General features: G+C 42.1%; 1 protein-coding gene across 1 annotated transcript; it reads left to right on the top strand.

Annotated features, from left to right (window-relative positions):
- Window positions 1-7,245: 7,245 nt before the first annotated feature.
- On the top strand, window positions 7,246-13,682 carry RAG2 (recombination activating 2; the record flags this gene model as incomplete). The annotated part of the gene is made up of 2 exons (XM_081189054.1): window positions 7,246-7,330; window positions 12,085-13,682. The coding sequence occupies exon 2, from the start codon at window positions 12,099-12,101 to the stop codon at window positions 13,680-13,682; it is 1,584 nt and encodes a 527-aa protein (XP_081045180.1). The 5' UTR covers window positions 7,246-7,330; window positions 12,085-12,098.
- Between the last annotated feature and the right edge of the window lie 10,767 nt (window positions 13,683-24,449).

Genomic DNA, 24,449 nt, shown 5'->3' on the forward strand with positions numbered 1-24,449 from the left:
CTTTTCCTGTTTCTGACACTGGAAATGTCACCATGGTGCAGAGCTGGTAGTGTTGATGTGCGCTCGCTCTCTCTCTCTCTCTCTCTCTCTCTCTCTCTCTCCACCCGTTCCCTTCCTTCCCTCCCTCCCTTCCCACTAGCTTTCTTAGCTCTGGTGCCTGTGGCTGATGGACACTTCATTCTGCCTGAAGGACAAGGACAAGAGAGATGCTAAGCACCACTCAGTGGAGCATGCCACGTGGTGTAATTGGAAAACACATTGCTTCTGCAATAAGATGAGGTCATTACTCTTAATAGAATGCAGTTGGGCAATATGAACCTGACATGGTCATTTCCAAAGAATGATGTAAAGTACCTATCTATTTAGCACTTGCCAGTGAGATAGGCTTGACTACAGTGCTCAAATCCAGACCAGAACTTGGCTCACAAGTGAAGGTATTCTGATTTATGATATTGCTTTAGATCAGAGGTGGGTGACCTGTTTGACACTGAGAGGCTCTTCACACATTCACACAATCTAGTAGGGTTCAGGAGGCTTAAGACGGATGCCTGTTCTTCAGATATATACCTAATATGTTTTAAGTGCGAACCTACAATGTAGAGTGTGTGTCTGTCAAGGAGGAATGGGGAAAATTCAATTCACTTTGCATTTAAAGGCAAATCTACCTAATTCAGTCTGACCAAACTGCGGGAGACAGTGGAAGACAGGAGTGCCTGGTGTGCTCTGGTCCATGGGGTCACGAAGAGTCGGACACGACTAAACGACTAAACAACAACAAACCCAATTCACACTTTCCTCACTGAACTTAGTGGGGATTACTTTTGAGTAGACGTGTACAGAGTTGCACAAGAAGACAAGTCCCTGCAATCTAAAATTCAACACAAAGTCAACAGTAGAGTCAGTTTACGGCCAGTGATGGGACAGCATTATTCACCACTCCTGCGACCAGTAGTCTAGCTTTGGGGTCAAAGGCCACCACAGCTGTGTCTTCCAACCACTTAATGGCATTGTATCTACAAATCTTCCAGATATGAATTTCTAGGGTAATAGAGTACAGTGGTACCTCGGGTTACATATGCTTCAGGTTACAGACACTTCAGATTACAGACTCCGCCAGCCCAGAAATAGTACCTCGGGTTAAGAACTTTGCTTCAGGTTGAGAACAGAAATCGTGCTCCTGAGCCATGGCGGCAGCAGGAGGCCCCATTAGCTAAAGTGGTGCTTCAGGTTAAGAACAGTTTCAGGTTAAGAACAGACCTCCAGAATGAATTAAGTTCTTAAACTGAGGTACCACTGTATTTCCAAAAATCTTGGTTTCCAGGCATGCTTGAACTCTGGTACTTTTATGATGAAAAGATCACCACTGCTGATCAATAAACAAAGACATATCAAATGTGCCTTGGGGTGTGAGTGCTCCTTAATGCCACCAGTATATTCAAAAATCAGTTTGTTATGTTTCAGAGCAGCCCACAAGACAGTTATTTGCAATGCCGCATACTTCCGTGGGTGACTACTCCTGCACAATCACTTTGGTTATTGTACCTTAATCAGCTGGATGATTACAAACCTGCTGAGATATTTCTGCATCTTTGTGTGTTGTTTGCATCCTTCTATTCACTCATTGGCTAATATCCTCAGTTTAGTGCAACAATCTTCTAGCTGCCTCCCCACAGACAATATGCTGCTTTTTGTCAGTGCAGTGTTGGTCTGAGATCACACTTTGCACTATAAGAAACAATCCTTCCACGATGAGTTGTATAATATGGAATTCTACTCCTATAGCTTGATAATTGGGTAACACAAGAAGAGGCATTAGTACCTGGATGGGCAAAGCACGAAACTTTGTTTGACCCACAATTGCCACAATTTATGGACGTACATGGACATTATTGTAAGCTATTAAAAATAGAGTCTATCATAATGGATATGAATAATTATCTAGCCAGTCAAGTTTATTGTCTTTGGAGGAAGGACTATAGCACAGTGGCCAAACATCTGCTTTGTACAAGGATAGTCACAGTTTGAAACTCCAGCATCTCCAGGTAGGGCTAGGAATGCCCCGTGTTTGATATGCTAGAGAGCAGCTGAAAATCACTGTAGACTGAATGAGATGGACCAGTGGTCTGACTTGAAATAAGGCAACTTCCCACGTTCCAGTGTAAGATCTCACCCAGTAAAAACTTGGGTCGATCTTCCTGCTCCTGATCTCAGGGCAGATAGATAATGCTGAACTCCCTAAACTGTGGAAACAATAAAGGATCAATGGATTCATTGAATCATAGAATTGTTGTGTTGGAATAGACTCCTATGGTCACAAAGTCCAAACCCCTGCTTAAGAACCTCCAAGGAAGGAAAGTCCACCAGCTTCTAAGGGAGTCTTTTCCACTGTCAAACAGCTCTTACCATCAGAAAGTTATTCCTGGTGGATAGTCGGAATCTCCTTTCTTGTAACTTGATTCCATTGGAATCCATTAAACACATAGGAAATGGCTATTCTCCTGAAATATTCATTTATATGTTTATTAGACTCATACCCTACCTTTTTTCTAAAGCTTCTCCCATTTGGATTAGTTTGAGGTATATTGGGCTAGCAGATTGGCCCTCGGACATCCTGTGTGCCTGATCACTGAGTGCCCCTCATCTATCCTTCCTCAACCTGGTGCTCTCCAGATGTTTTGGATTGCAGCTCCCATCAGCCCCATTCCACATGCAGCATGCCCACACTGTCTGCGGCTGATGGAAGAACATCTGGAGGACATACAGTTGAGGAAAGCTGCGCTAATCTTAATTTAGTCACCTATCTACTGAAGCACAGTGGCTGAATTTGCTTTGAAAATAGATGGAAGAAGAGCTTTGCTTGCAGCCCCAAAATAGAAAATGGTCTATTTTCTTCAATGCCATTGTTACTCTGTGGTGATGTTGATAGCAAAAGCAGAGCATTGTTTTGTTTTGAACTTTTCTTTTTAAAAGACACTAAAATCTTTCCTTTTTTAGCTTTCGCAAAAACATAGCTAATATAAATCTCTCTAGGGACTGACTGTGCAGATAATCATTTACCAGACCATCGGAGTGGTTTATGCAAATTCTAGTGGTTTTTCAAGAGGAAGAAACGTTGTTTTATTTTTCATTACTGTTCCGTTATTGCAGTCATTACTCTAAGCACCATTCGTTGCATGGTAGGCTGGAGTACACTATAAGACCTTTATGAAAGAGTCTCATTTTTAAAAGGAAACAACATATGTGCATCCAGGCAATAATAAATACTCAAAGCAATAATTGCCACGTCTTGCCCTTCTACATCACCTCCCATTAGAGAATGTGAAAGAGCACTGTGCTGTTGAAAAATGATATCTTGAACTGTTTCTTGGATGCCAACATTTATGATTCTTGTTAGCAAAAAATGCCCATTTTTATGATGGGTGACCTGTGTTTAGAGGGAAAGCTTGTATCTTGGGGCATCACAACCACTGCGTGGTCTCTGCCAATTTAAGCCAGGCCACCAACTGACTGAGAAGGAATGCAGGACACCTCATTGCCTATCCCTGGCCTGTTGTGTTGCCTACCCTGAAAATAAAATATAAAATAAAATGGTACCTGGTAGAGCCTTCTGGACCAATAGTAGGAACCAGCAATTCAGGATGGGTCTGGGTACAGAGCCCATTCAACGGAGCTTAGAATAAACTGTTGGAGAGGGAGAATAGACTTGTACCCTGCTTTTCTGGCAACAGTGGGCCAAAACAGCAAAACTTTGGGCCAAAACCAAAACCCCAAACAAATCCTCTTTTTCTGCTTAACTTCATGGACTGCAGAGATAAAGATCAGGAGCATTTCTGTGGCTTGTCTACATCCACCAGGCCTGTGCACATGCACATGTAAGCACCATTGTTCCCAAGGGAACTTACTCTATGGTAAGTGCATTTAAGATCACAGCCACGAAGTTCTGGATCTTGCCCCAGGGGTTCGGGTTTTGTTTTTGTTTTTTGTATATTTAAATTTCATCTATTTCAATGAAACGTCAAATGAACTTGACTTTCTCTGGATTGCACCACTGGTTTCTGCATAGAGTCACATTAATCAAATTTAAAAAAAAAATCCAGCAACCATTAATAACAAAACCTATCCTGAAGATTCTCTTAGGTGTAGAGAATGCCAAAGATTGGACTGCTTCTCATACTGGATGATCTAAAGAAAGTTTCCGAAAATGATTCATTGAAGCAGAAACCACTTTCTTTTCCTTTGAAAAATATGCATTTTTCTTGCTCATCCATCCAAGTTCCTTGTAATGAGGTTACTTGAGGCTATCATTCATTAAGCTTTGCTGATCATCAGCAGATTGTGCAGAATCAATTTATGCTTCCCCAAATGGGAATCTTCCTCCCCACTGTTTAAGTCAAATGAGGAATGCCACCGCTGAATCATGGAGGCAGGTCAGCTGAGGATTAGCATGCTTTCAATTACACAGTTATTAATTCCATTAAACAATGAAAAATGTAGTGTGGCCCTGCCAACAGGCTTCCCATTAGGCACGGTGAACTTGAACATTACACTGTGATTCTTATATCCCATGTTGTTTTCCCCCTGCAAAGAGCAAAATAAGCACTTGGAATTACAGGCTAAAGCAGCAGCACCACACTGCAGCAAAAGCACACATGCCACTGTTATCTATGTGTTTTTTAGGCAAAGGACCAGTTTACACACTGATGTGGCAGAGGATTGCTGTTCCATGCATACATTCCTCCCATACGTAAGCCACTGTTTGCACAAAGTAGTTCCACATAGGCTTGTAAGCATGGTGGTCCAACCAGCACAGTCCCTTTCCATAATAAAGAGTAAGCAGGGATTCCAACTAGTTGTTCAATCCAGAGAAAGTCAGGTTCATTTGATGTTTCATTGAAATAGATGAAATTCATCAACACCACATCAAGAAGCAGGGACTTTTCACACATTACCAAAAAAGTTGGAGGGGGGACATTCAGCTGCAATCCTATGCATTGCATTGTTTTCCTCCAATAGGAGCCAACTTCAGGGGGCTGTGGCTGCTTGGGCACCCACAATAATATAATTGTGGGGGGTGGGCACCCACAAAGTCAATGGAAAAGGCCCATACAGAGAGAAGCAGTTCAGCTCTGTCCTCCACAGCCAGCCAACAAGGAATCCTTTTCCGAAGTGGGGCTTAGGCACGGAGGCAGATTCTCTCTGCCTCCGGGTCCCTCAGCCCGGAAAAGGGTTCCTCTCTGACTGCTGGCTGTGTGACGTCACATGCACTATGTGCAGGCATGTGCATGTGTGACATCACACGTCTGTGTGTGGCAGTGGACACCCACAATCCTGAGGGCGAGAGGAGGAGGAGGAGGAGGAGGAGGAGGAGGAGGAGGAGGAGGAGGAGGAGAAGAAGAAGAAGAAGAAGAAGAAGAAGAAGAAGAAGAAGAAGAAGAGTAGTAGTAGTAGTAGTAGTAGTTTGGATTTGATATCCCGCTTTATCACTACCCGAAGGAGTCTCAAAGCGGCTAACAATCTCCTTTCCCTTCCTCCCCCAGTAAGGCTGGGAGACTTCAGAGAAGAGTGACTGGCCCAAGGTCACCCAGCAGCTGCATGTGGAGGAGCAGGGATGCGAACCCAGTTCCCCAGATTACGAGTCTATCGCTCTTAACCACTACACCACACTGGCTCTCCTGTTTCCTCCTAAGTTCTACTCAGTCAGTTATTCATTGGGACTTCTGAGTAGACATGTCTGAGAATACAGCCCTAGACTTTTTCACTCTCATTGCCCCACCAGCTTCCCCATTATGTTCTTTGGACTGTAATCAGGGAGTTTCCTTTCCCCACTTGATTAGTGATATTGTATCTTTATGTCTAATGTTATTTCAAAATAAAAGCCCATTAAAGGCAGGGGAAAGCGGGCACAGGTGGCCAGGTGCAGCAGTGCAGGTGTTTTGTGGGCATTGTGGTAGTAGTACATGTTTGTGGTACTAAAACCCACCTTGCAATCAGCCGCACAGATCGCTCTTGATTGCGCAGCTACAGTATCCAATTTAATTCCGCCGTTTTGAATTCCAAATGGCTTCTTAAGTTGCTTTTCAGCTTGACAAATTACCAAGAGAAAGAAGATGATTAGGCTTACACCTAGGTGAACTCTCCCCCTGTCAGTGTGACATCTTTGACAAACAACAAAATAGGATGCTACATTGCAATCTTCTTGCATTTGATGTAGGGATATTTGTTGCTGCTCTCCTAGCGCTGAAGAGACCATTTGCTTCAAAACAGGAGGATTCTGTCTTTTGAGTACAGGCAGTTCCTCCTTATCAGCAATGGACAGCTAGTTCAGGGACAATTCACACATTACCTTTTTTATTTTTATTTTTTAGGTGTGAAAGTTAAGATGTTTTAAGTGTACATCAAAGGTGGAAAAGTGTGGATGCAGCAGACACATGTTTGCTAATGTGTCTGTTGTATGTATAAACAGCACTACTGTTTTGTGGTTGGCTTCAACTTTCTAATGAAGGTACCAAATTTCCTGTGTGCAATATGTGAAACGGCCCTTGGATAAGATGATTCATGGTGTTGAGCTGCAATCTTCTTTATAAAAGATGGTAGTCCTTGTCAATGGCCTGTAGTCAAATGGGACACAACCATATTTTGCATAGCTGCATCAGTTCTGTTTTAGCAGTATAATGTAGCTAGTCCCTCGTGTCTGGGGGATATATAAAACAGTACTGTGGAAAGACAGTAGGCAAAATATTATATTCCACCTTTTGTGATATGGGTAGAATTTGGTGGATGGTCAAACATTTCTTAACTACCTTAGAAAATAATTAATGGAGATGTCAGAATTTCTATCCCTTCTTATTTCCCTCACCTGCCACCTGTTATATGAGACTGAGGCAAGGCAGCATGCAAATTACATATACACTTATATAGCATAAAATAGGAATTATAGGAATCCTTCTCTAAGACACTACAATTTTTCAAATCATTGGGCCTCCACGGTGACGTTAAAGGAAAGCTATATTTCTATATATGCACACACACTGTAGCCTAAAACAAAAAAAAAGTTCCTGTTATTATTCAGGTCTGGTAGAGCCTGAAAGGGTTAAAACTGCAAGCTAGTGTTGGGTTTCCTTTTGTATCATCTGAAGTGGGGGAAATGGTCACAGTCAGTTAGTCACATCAATGAACACAGAAGCACATCTGTAAGCTAAGCCAACAGTTTCCCCTGCCTGCCTCTTTTCTGTGACACAAAGCAGTCAAAGAAGCATCCAAAAGTGTTGACATTTGAATCCCTATTTTGATACAAACGTATCAGTAGGAAGCAAAAGTCTCCATCGCCCAGGTAGGTCCCAATGCTATCATATATACCCCAATGCGAAGGGGTTTGCTTATTTGTTTTTCTTTAATTTTGCTTTCTTGAGAAATCATATCTTCACATTTCTGCACTAGGATAGGCAAGGCAGACTAGAGTAGCACAGAAACCAGGTTGTAAAGTGTTTGGATACTGAATTGCCTACAGTGGGTCTTTCAAGCTTTACAAAACAAATACTGAATAAATGGGGGGGGGGCTTTTTAAAGGTAACTCTGATTATATGTATTATTAGTAGGACTATGTTGTTTATTCATGGTTGCACATAGCAGAAGATGATACACATAAGCATGCCAGCTATGTAGTGGTTCAGTGCAGGAAAATTCTGTGGCATGTGGCATCTACATACATCCAGTTCTGTAGAACCACTGCAGGACACAAATAATCTGCTAAAACAGAGTTAAGAGACCCTTCTGTTATGTTAGTCATATTCATAGTAGACCTATGAAAATCATTGGGTAATTAAAGTCCAGTGACTTCAGTATCACTAGCACTGGCCACCAATATACTAGTTGTTTCTCCTTATTTTTATAGCCTTTGGGTGTGTTTTAGTTCCATCAGGAGCTTCAAAACTTTTTAAAAGTTAAGATAAATCAGACTATTGTCTTAAACAGATGTACCTGGGAGTAACTCCCAATGAACTCAGCTGGACTTGCTTCTGAGCAGATATCCACAGAACTAGGGTTCTAAAGCTGAAGGAAAAAACACACAACTTTTAGTACATGCTTCAAATTAAGTACTTTGAAAGGTCATTGTTTGCAGGTGATTGTTTGTTTGCAGGAGAGTGGGAGGGCTGCTCATTGTAAATCACTTCTCTGTCCTACTTCCCTGTTCTTGATAAGCAAGGGGTAATTTTGTACAGCACCCACCTCACTTCGTAAAGGTTTCACATTTTTCATTACTCGTGTGGTTTTCCATTTTTTCACATGCACATTACAGGCTCTTGCTCAACTTATTAGGTGCTGCAAGTATCCCGTCTTTGCTGGTTCATAGCAAAGAATCTTGAGTGTCAAATGACGACACTGGCAGACCGATAGAGACTCAGGACTGATGCGTTTCTGCTCTTTATCTATTGAGTCTTATCAAATACCCAGTATACATGGGACACAAGTATATACACACATTTGTGGAGGAGGCTTATCATAAGAACGAAAACTGGGAATTGATGTTGAGGGGTGATTAACAAGTTACCTGTGGCCTTCCATATATTGTTGGACTTCAAGGGAGTTACCCCAGCCAGCATGGCCAATGGTCAGAGATGATGGGAACGGAACACATTAATGTTAATGTGAGCCACAGGTTCCCCACCCTGTATCTGTCTGGATAAAGAGTGGATAGTCACTAATTTAAATAAATAAATAATAAGATGTGTTCCTAAAGATAAAGAGTGCATTCTTATATGACTGCTGAGGAGCTTACTCCCAAGTAACTCGGTATAGGATTGAAGCCTTAATCTATTGTCATTTATGAGATTCTTTTTTAATATAAAAATTATCAAGCATTATATGTTTGATAATATGCAGCCTCCCTCAACCTGGTGCTCTTTAGATGTTTGCTGCTACAGCTCCCTTTTCCTCTGACCATTGGCCATGCTGCCTGCAGCTGATGAGAGTTGTAGTGCAAAACATCTGGAAGCCACCAGGTTTGGCTTATTGCATCCCTCCAGATGTTTTCTTGTTCTTGTCAATACTTAGCATGAACACACACACACATATGTACACACACAGGTGCAAAGAAATATGGAGCTCTCCCTTGATAGACGGTGCTGAATACATGATAAATAAATAAAATTAACTGCATTGTTGCGAACACATAGCACCACACCAATGTAATTATTTGTTTCTGGATGTTTGTAGTGATCAGCTGCACATCAGCAGCTTACCACTCAGGTCACATCCTCACCTTACATTTAAACCACTCTTATACCACTTTAATAGTCATGTCTATACCCAAAGAATCCTGGGCACTATAGTTCATTAAGGGTGCTGAGAGTTATTAAGAGACACACACCCCTTCCCCTCACAGAGCTATAATTCCCAGAGTTGATTGTGAAACAACTCCAGGAATTGTTGATTGCTTCCATGTAGTGCAATTTAAAGTGACTTCCTCATGGGACTTTTAACATGTGAACGGACTCTAAAAATGTACTCCAGTAACAACAACAACAACAACAACAACAACAATTTTATTGCTTGCTTGTTTGTTTGTTTATTTATTTATTTATTATACCCCAGTTACTCTGGGTGGCACCCAATAGAATATTAAAAACCAGATAAAACATCAAACATTAAAAACTTCCCTAAACAGGGTTGCCTTCAAATGTCTTTTAAAAGTCAGATTGTTGTTTATTTCCTTGACATCTGATGGGAGGGCATTTACAGGGTGGGTTCCCTGTAACCTCACTTCTCACAGTGAGGGAACTAGCAGAAGACCCTCAGAGGAGGACCTCAGGCTGAACAATGGGGGTGGAGAGATTCCTTCAGGTATACTGGGCCAAGGCCGTTTAGGGCTTTAAAGGTCAGCACCAACACTTTGAATTGTGCTTGGAAATGTACTGGGAGCCAAAGAAGGCACATTTAAAGCACCCGGCTTCCCCCAAAGAATCCTGGGAACTACAGAACTATAATTCGTAGCACCCTTAACAAATTACAGTTTGCAGGATTCTTTGTGGAAAGTCATGTGCTTTAAATGAGCAGTGTGGATGTGTCCTCTGTACTTCTAGTATGATGGCTTGTTATGCACATACCATGTTCCACGTTAAATTATTTACTTTCCCAATGAGGAGATCTCCAGAAAAAAGACAATGAAGGACTTCTGTCTGAGATCCCACATTGTTTATATTGACTATCCACCAAGAGTGACACTTGTAGTGTATGCTAGAGGGCAATGCCGTTTTATTCTGCAAAGTCAAACAAATCCAATCCCCCAGTGTAAAAGCATTAACCTTCCAGTCGTGAATCATTATGTGAAAACAAATTTCACTGGCCCTGTAATGCCGCTTACTCCCAGTTAATTGTGCATACAATTGTAACCTACATTTCTGATTTTCATAGGGTCTGTGAGACAAGAAGAAATGCACCCCCTCCGTGCACATTTTCCCAGCATATTTGCAACCTTTCATATAAATTTGAAGATTTGATAACACACAAAGCAAATGCAGAAACAAAATTTCTTTCAGATAGATGGGAGATAGATGCCCTAGGCTCAAGTTTTTGAAATAAAAACTAAAGTATTTGGCCAGTGCAAACCTGGGAAGCCTTTAAGCAAATAATAAAGAGACTGGCAAATCTATGTCATTTGCCACATCACAATTTCTTCTTGTCAGCATCCCAAGAAATAAATGATAACAGACAAATGATAGCATCCTGTCAAGGATGTATCTCATAATACAGTGGTACCTCGGCTTACATACACTTCAGGTTACATACGCTTCAGGTTACAGACTCCGCTAACCCAGAAATAGTACCTCGGGTTAAGAACTTTGCTTCAGGATGAGAACAGAAATCATGCTCCGGCAGCACGGCAGCAGCAGGAGGCCCCATTAGCTAAAGTGGTGCTTCAGGTTAAGAACAGTTTCAGGTTAAGAACGGACCTCCGGAATGAATTAAGTACTTAACCCGAGGTACCACTGTAAACTATGGCGCCTCTATTATGGTCATACATCTCTAAACTGAAAAATGCTGTTGAAGTATGCTAGCAATGTGCTGTTTTGGTTTCTGTGTAATGCAGCTGGTCTGAACATTTAGCAAAGCCAATGGGAGGCCTTTGTCAAACCTAACTGCTGATGCACATGAGGAGAAGCAACTAGTTCCCACTCAGCTATACTTTCCTCCCAAATATGTCCCCTGCAAGACTGTTAGACTTGAAAACAGCATCTCATTGGAGCCAGTTGGAAGCCCGAATAGGGACCTCTCATGAGGCGCATCTGGCCTGCAGGTCAGAGTTCCCCCAGACTGCATTTAAAGTCTAATTTCCTCCCTTAGCTCTAGTTAAGATAGTAGTGTTGGACAGCTAGATAACAGAGAGGGAAGGCTTGGGGTTTCTAGCCTGCGATATGCATTTGCTGCTCTTGCTGCTGCCTAGATCACATGCCATCTTCCTTTGGAGCCAAAACCTCAGGGGAACATTGTGTTGAAATGAAAAAGAGGTGTGGCTAGCATGAGAATTCCTTAGCATCTTTCAACAGAGCTGGTGCAATAATATTTCCTGGTGGACTGTGCCCTAAGTTAGCCAAGGCCTTTAAGTTGATATTGATTCTTTCTAGCCCACCTAAACTCTTCATTTCTCAAAAGGCTTTCCAGAAGGACTGATACCACTTGATGAATTAATCCTGAAAGTGGTCCCTGTTTCCAACCTCTTCTTCCTTGTTGCTCTGTTGTTAACACTGAGCAAGAGCTGGCTTGAAATGACATCCTTACAGGCTTACGTGCACTTGCAGCCAGACCTCTGAAAGTTTACCACTCTAGATGAGTGCTGAGCTATATGGCCTTGCTCCCTCCAGGAGAAGATATAAAACAAATGTCACATCTTATTTAGCCTTTTGATTGCCTTTTCTACCGTTCTTTTTCATGTTGTGGTTCTCACAGCATTTATCTCAGAGAATTACTTCCATTGACAGGCAGTGACACAGGGTGAAGAGCAGTGACCTGATATGTTCAAGGTCACACAGCCAAGCAGTAACTTATTTAATCACCCTGCAGCTCACCTTCTCATTCTCTTTTTTCCAGATATTGACAATACCATGACTTGTTTGCCTGAGAAGATGCCTCTTCAGATGATATCGACCATTAACAATTCTTCACTGATCCAGCCAGGATTTTCACTGCTGAACTTTGATGGCCGTGTTTTCTTGTTTGGACAGAAAGGCTGGCCAAAGAGGTCCTGTCCGACTGGAGTTTTCCTTCTTGATTTCAAAAAGGAAGAGCTCAAACTGAAGCCAGCATACTTCTCTAAGGATTCTTGCTACCTTCCCCCTCTGCGGTACCCTGCCATCTGCACTCCCAAAGGCAGTATGGCCCAGTCTGAGAAGTGTCCATACTTCATCCATGGGGGGAAAACACCCAACAATGAACTCTCTGATAAGCTATACATCATGAGCCTAATCAGCAAGAATAGCAAGAAATTCACATTTAGGTGTACTGAGAAAGAATTAGCTGGGGAGGTCCCAGAAGCCAGATATGGCCATACCATTAATGTGGTTCATAGTCAAGGTAAAAGTATAATTGTTATAGTTGGGGGGAGATCATACAAGGCCCTCGGAGAGAGGACAACTGAAAACTGGAACAGTGTGGTTGACTGTATGCCATACATATTTCTGGTTGATCCTGAATTTGGATGTTGCACCTCACATGCCTTCCAAGAGCTTATGGGGGGATTCTCATTTCATCTCTCCCTTGCTAGAAATGACACCATCTATATCATAGGAGGCCATTCCATTGAAAGTAATACGAGACCCCCAAATCTCTATAGAATAAAAGTTGACCTTCCCTTAGGAAGCCCAGCTGTGAACTGTAGTGTTTTGTCTGGCGGGATCTCAGTATCAAGTGCCATCATGACCCAGACTGGAGACCAGGAATTTGTCATTGTTGGGGGCTACCACTCTGATAACCAGAAGAGAATGGTTTGTAATACAATCAACCTAGAAGATAACAAGATAGAGATAGTGAAAAGAGAGGCACCAGAATGGACCCCAGATATCAAACACTGCAAGATATGGTTTGGGAGTGATATGGGAAATGGAGCCATACTGTTTGGTATACCTGGAGACAACAGGCAGCTAATTTCAGATGCTAACTACTTTTACTTGTTGAGATGCAAAGAAGAAAGTGATCAGGACCCAGAACAGATGGCACAAGTGTGCAGTCAGAGTTCTACAGAAGATGCAGGAGAGTCTACGCCTTTTGAAGATTCAGAGGAGTTTACTTTCAGCTTTGACATTGACACCTATAATGAAGATGATGAAGAAGATGAGTCAGAAACAGGCTATTGGATCACCTGCTCTTCAGGCTGTGATATTGATATCAACACCTGGGTGCCCTTGTACTCAACAGAGCTCAACAAGCCAGCAATGATCTTCTGTTCAAATGGAGATGGTCACTGGGTCCACGCTCAGTGCATGGACTTATCTGAAGACATGCTTATTCACCTTTCACAGGTAAACACCAAGTACTTCTGCCCTGAGCATACCAGTTTGGCCAGGGGACTGCAGACTCCCAAGGAGACTCCTCCAGTGGAAAAGCCACCCATGAAAGCATTGCACAGGAAAAAACCCATGACAATATTCACTCCTGCAAAAAAGTCCTTTATCCGGAAGCTATTTCAATAGTCTAACAGTAATGAATGGCATTTTGGTATGAAAAACTCTGAGATCCCAATTCAGTGACCAGTAACAAATCAAAATAGTTTTAAGATTTCATAGTGATGCTTTGGTTTCAATTTGTTTTGTTTTGTTTGTAATTATTTGGATTTATTTCAGTTTAATATGATGAGACTTATAAAAGAATCCACAATTCCCTGTATAGTTCCATATTTGAGACGAATATTCTTATTTTCTTGGCTTCTTATTCTGTGGACAAAATGTTTTAGAGATGGTGGGCTAAGTGTTTTTCTTGGCTTTTACCAAGGGTGATGGTTGTGATTGTTTTTAGTTGTCAGAGTGCTCCCAGCTGCTTGCCCAGGAAAGTATCAATACGAGGAAAAGTTTCTTACAATCCTTTTTTTATTTCAAACTTTACAAAGAGAGACGATAGAACCCAGCCTCTTGGATAGTGGCATTGTCCCAAGTAAATCTCCATCCCCCTTCTCTCCCACTTCCTCATTCATCATCATCATCTCCTCTACGGATGCCGCTAAATGCCCTTTGTCTTTGAGCTCTTTGCTCTCCTACTTTTAAGGCTCTCCGGGTTCTGGGAGATGGTGGGTCTGGAATGCTTTCTAGTGACAACGTGTCAGCCAGCTGCTGCTCTGGCTCTTCCTGCTCACCCCTCCCATTATTTCCCACCTTTTCCCCTCATCTGCCTCTGAGCTGTGACCTCCTCTGCTCAGCCCCTGACATCAGCTCTATACCATTGTTGTAATTATAGCTTCTGTATTTTTTATGTTCTAAGATTTTTAAATAAAATAAAAAGTAAAGACAAATGCTGCTCCATTTTATAGCATCATTAGAAATGCATTTTACCGGATCAAAATGGTTTTGCTTAAATTCAGCAAAGCAATGATTGTATTAATATAATGTGTGGTATGACCAATAATGCTATCTCTTCTGAGATTCTGGCCACATTCACACTATACAGTTAAAGCACTATGATACCACTTTAAACAGTAATGGCTACACTCTCCCGGGGGTGAAAACTACACACACTCAAAACCAAACCACGTGGAGAAAATGAGAGGACAGACGAACTCATGAGAAGAACTCCAGTTTATTCAGGGGACAAAAGCCTGTGGTGACATTTAGAATCAGCATATCTTGACTTTTTCTCACAAGTAGCTGAGCAAAGGTACGGATGACCTGGGTCCAGGTACAGCATAAAATAAGAATATCTCCACTGAGTCAGACCATTGGTCCATCTGCCATCTAGCATAGGATTGTCTCATTGACTGGTGGTGGCTCTTCTGGTTTTCAGCTGGATTCTTGGCAGCCATTTTGTGCTGGCACCCATGGCATTTTTTATCAATATATGAATACCAGCACCTTGCTTTCTTACCCCAAAAAGCACTGCCCAGAGCTAGAGGTGATTTGCATATATATTACTATGCAGAAGAGTTTTAAAGCTTAACCAGAAAATCCAAAAAAGTTATCTAGTCAGCTTTCATATAAAACAATCAGTAAACCTGATTCAATCAGCAGTGAATTTACATGGCATTAAACAAGACATAATGGTGCAGAAATCTTCCTTTTATTTTTTTTCAGAGCACAGAATAATATGTTTGAGTGAAAGATGCCACACATTAGATTTATTTGTAATTAAGTGGAACCATACATACAAATTTCTGCATAGAATGCTTTATTTCCAAGAATGCAAAATTGCTTTAATTTTGTATGAGGAAATGCTGTGATTACTTACAATCTTTGTAAATTGGAAATGTGAAGATTATTCAATGTCTTGTGGTGACATGTATTTTGGAAGTTGGCACTTCATTTTTATTGAATTTGTATAATTTTGGGGGGGCAAGAATATCCTATGGTTTTTGCAAAAACAATAAATGCATTAAATTAAAAAAAGAATAATGTGCTTGAGAACCAGTACCATCATGCTTAGGATTTAACAGGTTTGATAACCGACACGAACATGGATAGGACTGAACATGCTATTAAGGCATCCCAAAAGGAATGCTTTAGATCCTATACATGTTTACTCTGAAATCCCATCGCATTCAGTGGGGGCTTAGGTAAAGTTAAAGGGACCAGTCGTGACCAACTCTGGGGTTGCGGTGCTCATCTCGCTTTATTGGCTGAGGGAGCTGGCGTACAGCCAGTGGCGTAGCATGGGGGGTGCAGGGGGGGCCGGCCGCACCGGGCGCAACATCTGGGGGTTAGGGTTAGGGGGCGCAAATCCACGGCTTAGGGGGCGCAAATCCACGGCTTAGGGGGCGCAAATTACTTGCCTTGCCCCGGGTGCTGACAACCCACGCTACGCCACTGCGTACAGCTTCTGGGTCATGTGGCCAGCATGACCAAGCCACTTCTGACGAACCAGAGCAGCACACGGAAATGCCATTTACCTTCCCGCCTGAGTGGTACCTATTTATCTACTTGCACTTTGACGTGCTTTCAAACTGCTAGGTTGGCAGGAGCAGGGACCGAGCAACAGGAGCTCACCCCATCGCGGGGATTCGAACCGCCGACCTTCTGATCGACAAGTCCTAGGTTCTGTGGTTTAACCCACAGTGCCAACTGCGCCCCTTCAGTGGGGGCTTAAAAGGTAAAGGTACCCCTGCCCGTACGGGCCAGTCGTGTCTGACTCTAGGGTTGTGCGCCCATCTCACTTAAGAGGCCGGGGGCCAGCGCTGTCCGGAGACACTTCCGGGTCACGTGGCCAGCGTGACGAAGCTGCTCTGGCGAGCCAGCACCAGCGCAGCACACGGAAACGCCGTTTACCTTCCCGCTATAAAGCGTTACCTATTTATCTACTTGCACTTAAGGGTGCTTTCGAACTGCTAGGTGGGCAGGAGCTGGGACCGAAAGATGGGAGCTCACCCCGCCGCGGGGATTCGAACCGCCGACCATGCGATCGGCAAGTCCTAGGCACTGAGGTTTTACCCACAGAGCCACCCACGTCCCCCCTCAGTGGGGGCTTACTTGTTGCTTAATGTGTTTAGGATTGTAGTCACTGATACATGTGCATGGCTTGATATCAAGAGCACTGCTGATTACTCAAGGCTGCCTGAGCTGATCCAAAACTCCCTCAGGGAATTCATTTCCATGTAGGAGTTTACATGGAACTTGCAAGTAGTTTCTTTTTTATGTGTTTTTAATGTTTTCAGATATTTCAAATACATTTTTAATTTTTTTAAAATGGAATGGTTTTAGCACTTGGCCCTGGGCTCTTTTTGGAGGAAGGGCTGGATAAACAGTTAGTTAATGAATGAATGACTAAATAATAGAGTGCATGCAGCTTTCTACAGGAATGGCAAAAGAGTTAGTTTGCTAGAGCTGATAGAGTGTTAGAATTTAGCAGGGATGATAAATTCTAAATTTGCTTATCTCCCCACTCAGGTATGAAGCTCACTTGTTATTTCTCCATTTCATGTACCTCACAGGATTGTTGAGAGAACAAAATGGCACTATTCTTTTTGATGCACAACAATACTACAATTTTAAAGGCACACAGCATAGAAGAAAGGAAAAGGAGTCACAACCTTTTTTTAAAAAAAATAATAATCTTAGAATATTGAAGACAAAGCTTCAGTTTTCCTAAGAAAGGTTCTAATTCGAACCTTTCACAAAGCTGGTGGCCTCTAAAACACTCCAAGCCAAACGAGGCCAATTTCGGATCAACAAATTAAAATTCAATTTTCCTCCCCACTACTGAAAATACTGAGTGATATCCAACTAAGTCATTATCAGAATAGACCCGACAGTTGTAATCAGCAGGCCTAACTTTGTCCACTGAGTTCAATGGACCTACTCGGAGAATTATGTAATTGGGCAGCACCTCTTCCTTCGCTTCCTTTCCATTCTGTTACTGTAGTCAGACGTAATCCGTTCCGGAAACCTGTTCAGTTTAAATGTTCGACAACCAAGGCATGGCTTCCGATTGGTTGCAAGAGCTTCCTGCACTCAAGTGTAAGCCGCATCGGGTGTTCAGCTTCTGAAAAACGTTAAAAAACCGGAGCATTTACTCCCGGGTTTTCAGTGTTCGGGAGCCGCAGCATGCAAAAATGGAGCCGTTTGGGAACCAAGGTTTGACTGGATTCCTTATCTCTCGCACCCTGCTGACTACAGTTTCAGGAGGACTATGGGAGAACTGGGGGTGATGGGTTTCCTGTTCTGCTCACACAGCCAACTCATGCTTGTGCAACAGAACTTCCCCCATATCTCCTCTCAGTCCCCTATGTACCCCAACAAAAGTTCCAAGGGGTTCAGAGACAGACAGACAGACACACTGAGCAGATTTTGGGAAGGAAGAGAGGAAGTGGAAGTCCAAACTCTGCTTGTCCAGCATTGGCTGAAACCCTAACTCTCCTTTTTGCCCCCTCTCCCAATAAGAACATAAGAAGAGTCTGCTGGATCAGGCCAATGGCACATTTAGTTCAGCATCCTGTTATTATATTGCTCCCCCTCCCCCAATGCCTGCGGAAAGCCTGCCAGCAGGACCTGGGCCCAAGAGCACTCTCGCCTTGTGTGGTCCCCAGCAGCTGGTATTCAACAGCATTCTGCCTTCGAGAACCAGGGCAGAGCATCTCAAATACAATTTCGCAGTAAACCATAAGAAAGGGAAACGTTAAATATTTCTCAAAATATTTCTCAAAGAGTTTATTTTTAAGAACAATTTTAACAATAACATAAAATGATCAGAACAAGAAATAATATTGCTTGATATAACCTTTGAAAGCATTTTGCTGAAGTAACAGAAAGTGGTTCCCTGTTTCTAGCTTTTTGAATTTTACAGCCATTGTTTGACTACAGAATTGCAGTATTCTCTCTAAATCCTTAGAAAATGACAATCAAATAAATTGGGCATCCATATTTGCTTTAATTTTGGAATGATCGTGAATGTCACAGTTTAGGACACATGGCCGAGTCCTGAGTTTAGAGCATTTGTAAATGGCTACCTCAAAATCAAGCACAAATCCTTTTCGTCTGAAGCAATAAGGTAAGCATAGAATATGGTGAAACAAGAGAAAGCAATGTCTGTTGGTAAACTGCCCAGCATGTAAGGTCCCAGCCACTAGCCTCCTGAACCAAACCCCAGTTAAATCAAAGTGGCATTGGTAGGATCCAGACAGCTAAATTAACACAATGAATTAATTGTTAGCTGAACTCCAAGTTTCTTGGCTGGGGTTCAGACTGCCTGTTAAAACACCTTGCACAAGTCTTTCGACAATAAAACTACAGAAAATAATTGCCAAGAGCTGAGTTTCAATACAATTTAGCAAGAACGATTTAAAAGGGGGGGGGGACAGCTTCCCAACCAACAGAATGAGCATCTGAGGTATTTATATCAATTTAAAGTAGAAAGGAAATGTAATTTTGAAGAAGAGAAAGAATGTAAGTGCTTCCACTTATTTAAAGCTGCTTCAAAGCCCCCAAAAGCTTCACAATAAACGATTTGCCTAGCCGTGGGCCAACACTGCGCATCTCTTGGCAAATAACAAAAATCACTCTCATTCAGATGCAAGGCTGTGCAGTTTGTCCTATTGTTTTTCTCTCTACACTTCACTAAAGGAATCAGTTGCTGGAGACTTCCTTTTGTCTAAATGAGTTCAAAGCCTTTCAACCAGACACCTTTATTTAAATAATGCAGCAACAGAGACAAAGTTTGTACAGGAGAAAGACAACAAAACAAAACCAGCCTCAACTTTTCCCGATAGCTTGCGTGCACCAAGGAAATCAGATGTCAACCCCCTCCCCAAAGTGTCTGGGGGATTTAATAGTGTAACTTCCAGACTAATATCTCAAATGAGACTATTTGCAACAACCCACATGACTAAGGAATCATACAAAAAAGCAGGGTAAAATAAGGATAGATTTTGTGTGTGTGTGTGTTTTTTTAAGAGTAAAGGACCCCTAGATGGTTAAGTCCAGCCAAAGGTGACTATGGTGTACACAGCTCATCTCACTTCAGGCCAAGGGAGCCGGTGTTTGTCTACAGACAGTTTTCCAGGTCATGTGGCTAGCATGACTAAATTGCTACTGGTGCACAGAGGACTGTGATGAGTGCTAGAGCTCACTGAAATGCCATTTACGTTCCCACCGCAGCAGTACATATTTATCTACTTGCACTGATATGCTTTTGAACTACTAGACTGGCAGAAGCTGGGACAGAGCAACAGGAGCTAAGTTCAGAATACTTGAATATCTCTAAGGCATATATAGATTGAGTTGAGTCATGTACAACCTTCTTCAAAAGAAGAAATCCTAACTCAGACTTTTTAGAATCAGTAGAGAAAATATTAAGTATGAGGTGGGCAGAGCCCATCACCCTAATTTGCCCCCTTCAAGTCCCTGGTCATCTGATGAGCACAAAGAAGGCAATAGTCCCTCTGCTATTTGGAGCTGCATGGATCAGCTGTGTGCCTGCCCCTATGTGTGTATGTGCAGGAGAGAGAAGGTGTGAGACAATATGGGGTAGCTTTTTGCCACACGCAACACTGGCAAAACAAAACAAAAAAGCCCCAAAGCCCCCTCCTGCTGAAGTTTACATGTACCAGGTACTGCCAACGCACTGCAAAAAAATGACAGAAATATATTGTTGAAGCAGATTTGGCACACAGTAGCAGATTACAAACCCTGCCATGTCAGTTTCCAGATAAAGTAGGAAGCAAGCAAGCAAGCAGCAGCATGAATAGTTCAGAACTTCAGAGTTGTGCCAAAGGAAAGGTGCGGATTTTACTGAGCCTTCTGGACTTGTCTGTAAATAAAATTTTCACAGTGGGCAGTAAGATCCCTTTAAGCATCAGTTGAGTTTATTTATAATCAATCAAATTTATTAAGAGCCATCTACAGATGGTCCTAAAAGCAGACTCTTGGTCCATTGCAAGAGTCTCAGCAATGGGATGCTTGGGGAATTGTGTTCTTTGCAAAACTCTCGAACCTCACTTTCCAGACTACTGTTGGACCCAAATGCAGTTGTTTTTTTGAAGTTTGCACCTCTCCAATTTTGCAATATAGCTCTCAGCTCCGAAACTGTACCCAAAGCATAGAAAGATGCATATTTTCAAACAAATACATACTGCAAGAGAAATTACATATATAAGAATAACATTTGCTTATTACCAAAAACAATTTGCAATCTGTTAAAAAGCTAAAATATGTTAAGTAAAAATACAAAGGAAAACATTTCAGGTTTTTTTAAAAAAAAATCATAACGCTTAAGCAAACATTTTTAAAAGAAACATAAGATTAGTTCAGATAACAGTAAAAGATAAAATCACTGCTATTGTATCAATAAAATTACTTGTCACAAAACTTGCTGGCAAAATATAAAAGAGACTGTCATAAAAAGCATATGCTGTAGTTATCTGAACAGCCTGTGCAAACAATTTTATAAATACTGTACTGATGCTAATAGATGAGCAGCATTGCAGATGTGTAAATTAAACTAATCGCAATCCAATAAGGTATTTAAAACAAAAACTTACATTGAAGCATGCTGAAATCATTAACAATAAATTCACTGGGACTTCTTGCAAACCTATAGAAGATGGTCGTTTATTTAGTGAGTGGTGTTAAGAACAGAAAGATGAGTGTGCCTACCAACAACCTGCAACCCATTGTCTCCTTCTTGCCCTCTTCCCATGATCTCACGTGAGTCTGTGTGCATGCTGTGACACCATCACAATTCAAGTTTTTCCATCCTGCTCCAGTTCATTGGTCTTTGCTTGTAGAGTCAAGGATACTTGAAATGTGATGATTTCAAGTTTTCAATTACTGGTGGTGTTCTTACAAGGACATAAACACGACTGATTTTCTCGGGATTGAAGCTAATAAGTTTTTACTTTATCCTATGTTGGCATAGCCTCAGATCTAAATATTAGCAACATTTAATGGATAATAAGGGCCAAATCCCTTCATGTTGCTATTAGAAACTAGAGGCCACTGGCCACTAATAAAGAAAACTCAAACTTTTAAATGAAATATATATATTTTATCTATTAAATGAATGTGTATACTACCCTTAAGATGGATTCCCATGGTGGATAAAATATAGCTATAAAATGGGTTCCCAGGCAGGATAAAATATAGCTATGAAAACAAGCATTCTATTCTCTTCTGCATTATAATCTTCATTTGATGTCTCCACAAACTTTTCTAAACTTCCAAAACTTTGGCAAAAGTTACTACATGATAGAAAGAAATCAGAATAAGATTCCTAAAACCTTTCAACTTTCCTCTTACAAACTGGTCAGTAATTCACACCAGTCTACTAACACGCCTTATCATATTCTGGAATATGTTACCCAGGACAGCCCACCATAAAATGCCATCAAAGGCAGGACACTCTACCACTCATTGTAAACAGCAATGCTGTTTCCAAGTCTGCCTGCACTAAAGGCAGTTCAGCTCCAGGACCAATGCAATTTTACCCTCCGCTTAGAATTCCATGGAATCAGTAATTTCTAATGAGTCTTCCAGTGCCATGAAATCTCCCATACTCTGCTCTGGATTTAACGTGAACCCCTGGCTTTTCAACATATTATGAGCATTCATGAACTTCTGCAAATGTTTTGAGGTGTACAGCCAATGGTGCTTCAAGACATCCTCCATTTCATAGCATTTTGATTGCCTGGCGTTCATTTTTCGAAAGCGCCTGAATAGCTTGTTCCCAGATTCATTGCCCTCACTTGCCCAAGCACCAATGGAGCCATCTCTTTCGATAATTTCAGGAACATGAGCAAGCGTTTTATGAAAGTAATTTGTGATCCTTCCCTCATATCTGTAACTGAATTTTGTGGACAGCAACTCTGCGAAACGTTGAGAATGGAAGCTGTACTGGCAAACAAGTTCTGGGCATTCCTTGGTGGGACATGAGGACCGCCATACTGGCTTCATCTTAAGGTAAAGGTCCATGAGTTCTCTAAGGGCTTCCTGTCTCTCGTCACACTTTATTAATTCACATACTGCTTCCACCGTCTCTTTGGTCATGAGCTTTCTTGCAAAATTCCCATTCATCCTTGTCATGGGCTTTAAGTTCATTTTCTTTCGAAGGAGCTTATCAAGAGTTGATTGCCACCTCTTTCTCTCTTCTTTGGATGCATCAGGGTTTTTGTATACTTCGCCAATCTCAAACTGGAATATTTTGTAAAACTCAGCTGCATTGCCAATGTCACAGTGCAATGCATCTATCGAAGGAACCGTCTCAATAAAAGGCTTGGCAGAAACACCCTTCACTCTGTCACGTAGTTCTTCAACAGTCTCGTGGAAAGGGTTTGACCTCCACACCTCATAGCGCTCTAGGTTTTCAGTATGACTTCTCGTTATGGAATGGAGGATCAAGTTCTGAGATGCTTCCTGGCGTGTTGTATCACAAAGTGTGCAAATGTAAGTCGAGCCAGAGGCTTCAAGGCCCTCTACTTCACGGACAAGCTTTTCATCATATCCAGTGCCCCGAAAGACAAATTTGAACATTCTGGGGATCCCAGCCATATCAAGTATCAATACACTATTTTTCATGGCCTCTCTTTCTGCCACAAGAGGGCTCAGTATGGCTGTGAGTGTCTCATGATCTGATTCGTCAGCCAGCATGAGACACAAAGGTTTGCAACACAGTTCTGAATTGGGCTTGCTTTCTTCAAAGATATTGGAGCTTCCCTTGTCATGAGCTACTGTGATGCTCATGAGTGTGAAAGAGAACCGAACTGCTTTCTCGGGGACCGGTGGGCCACAGCCATGCTTTTCACTGACATCTCCCATTCCATCACAGGACTCTTTAATCACCACGGTGAAAGGGCCTTTCAAATAGTCATCCAAGTCCTTAGTTTTCAGCCCTTCCATGATGTCTTCTTCCATATCCATCAGGGCAGAAACCAAAGCTGCATCATATCGAAATCTCTTGGCAATTGTGTCCACTGGGTAGTCATCAACCAAACGCTGTATGCCTGACAGCCCATCAATAATGCCTACTTCTGTGTTACTGGAGACATTTTTCAAGGGTGGCTTCCACTCAAATGGATGGTAACCTGGGAGGAGAGACTTTTCAGCAGTTCGGAGGGCATGCAATGGCTGAAATATCTGCCTTCCTGTTATTGCTTTTACAGTTCTGTACATTTTATGGTACTGGCTACAGCTGAGAAAGGTGTTGACCCGAATTGCCAAGCAAACAGCTGGGTGAAGGCCTGCTCCCTTTCCTTGCATCATAGCTTCCAACTCATCAGCTTGTCTATGTTCATTTCTCGCTCTCAGAGCCAGTAGGAACAAAGTTAGACACACAGACTTTACATCTCCCCCTTCTTCTTTCTCAGCAAAAGCTTTCACTTGAAGCTTGAGTTCTCTTAGGCGGTGCTTTTGTGCTCTCCGGGTCAATGAAAGTAAGTGTTGTCTTGGCCGCCCACCTTTGTTTACATACACATAGCCCTCTTTGTCTTCTACCTCTTTGTGGATGGAAAGATGGTGGCAGTATTTTCCCAGGAGGACCTCCTCATGACACCCTTTCGCTGGACATCTCACAGCCAAACTGTTGAGGATACTCAAGAAGGATTTAACAGGGCTCACCAGATCTGTCGGAAAGCAAGGATAGCGACAGGCTGGGCAATAACTTCCCATCACTTTGAGGCATTTAAGGATGCAGACTCTGCAGAATAAGTGCCGACATGTCGTTTCTACTGGATCAGCCAAGATATGCTCACAGATCTGGCAAGAGATCGATTTTACAAAGTCCACAGGATAATCTACAGCAAGGATCTTGGTACTGAGGTGTATCTTGTTGCA

This window comes from Podarcis bocagei (genome assembly GCF_964188305.1).
Source record: "Podarcis bocagei genome assembly, chromosome: 1".
Taxonomy (NCBI): domain Eukaryota; kingdom Metazoa; phylum Chordata; class Lepidosauria; order Squamata; family Lacertidae; genus Podarcis; species Podarcis bocagei.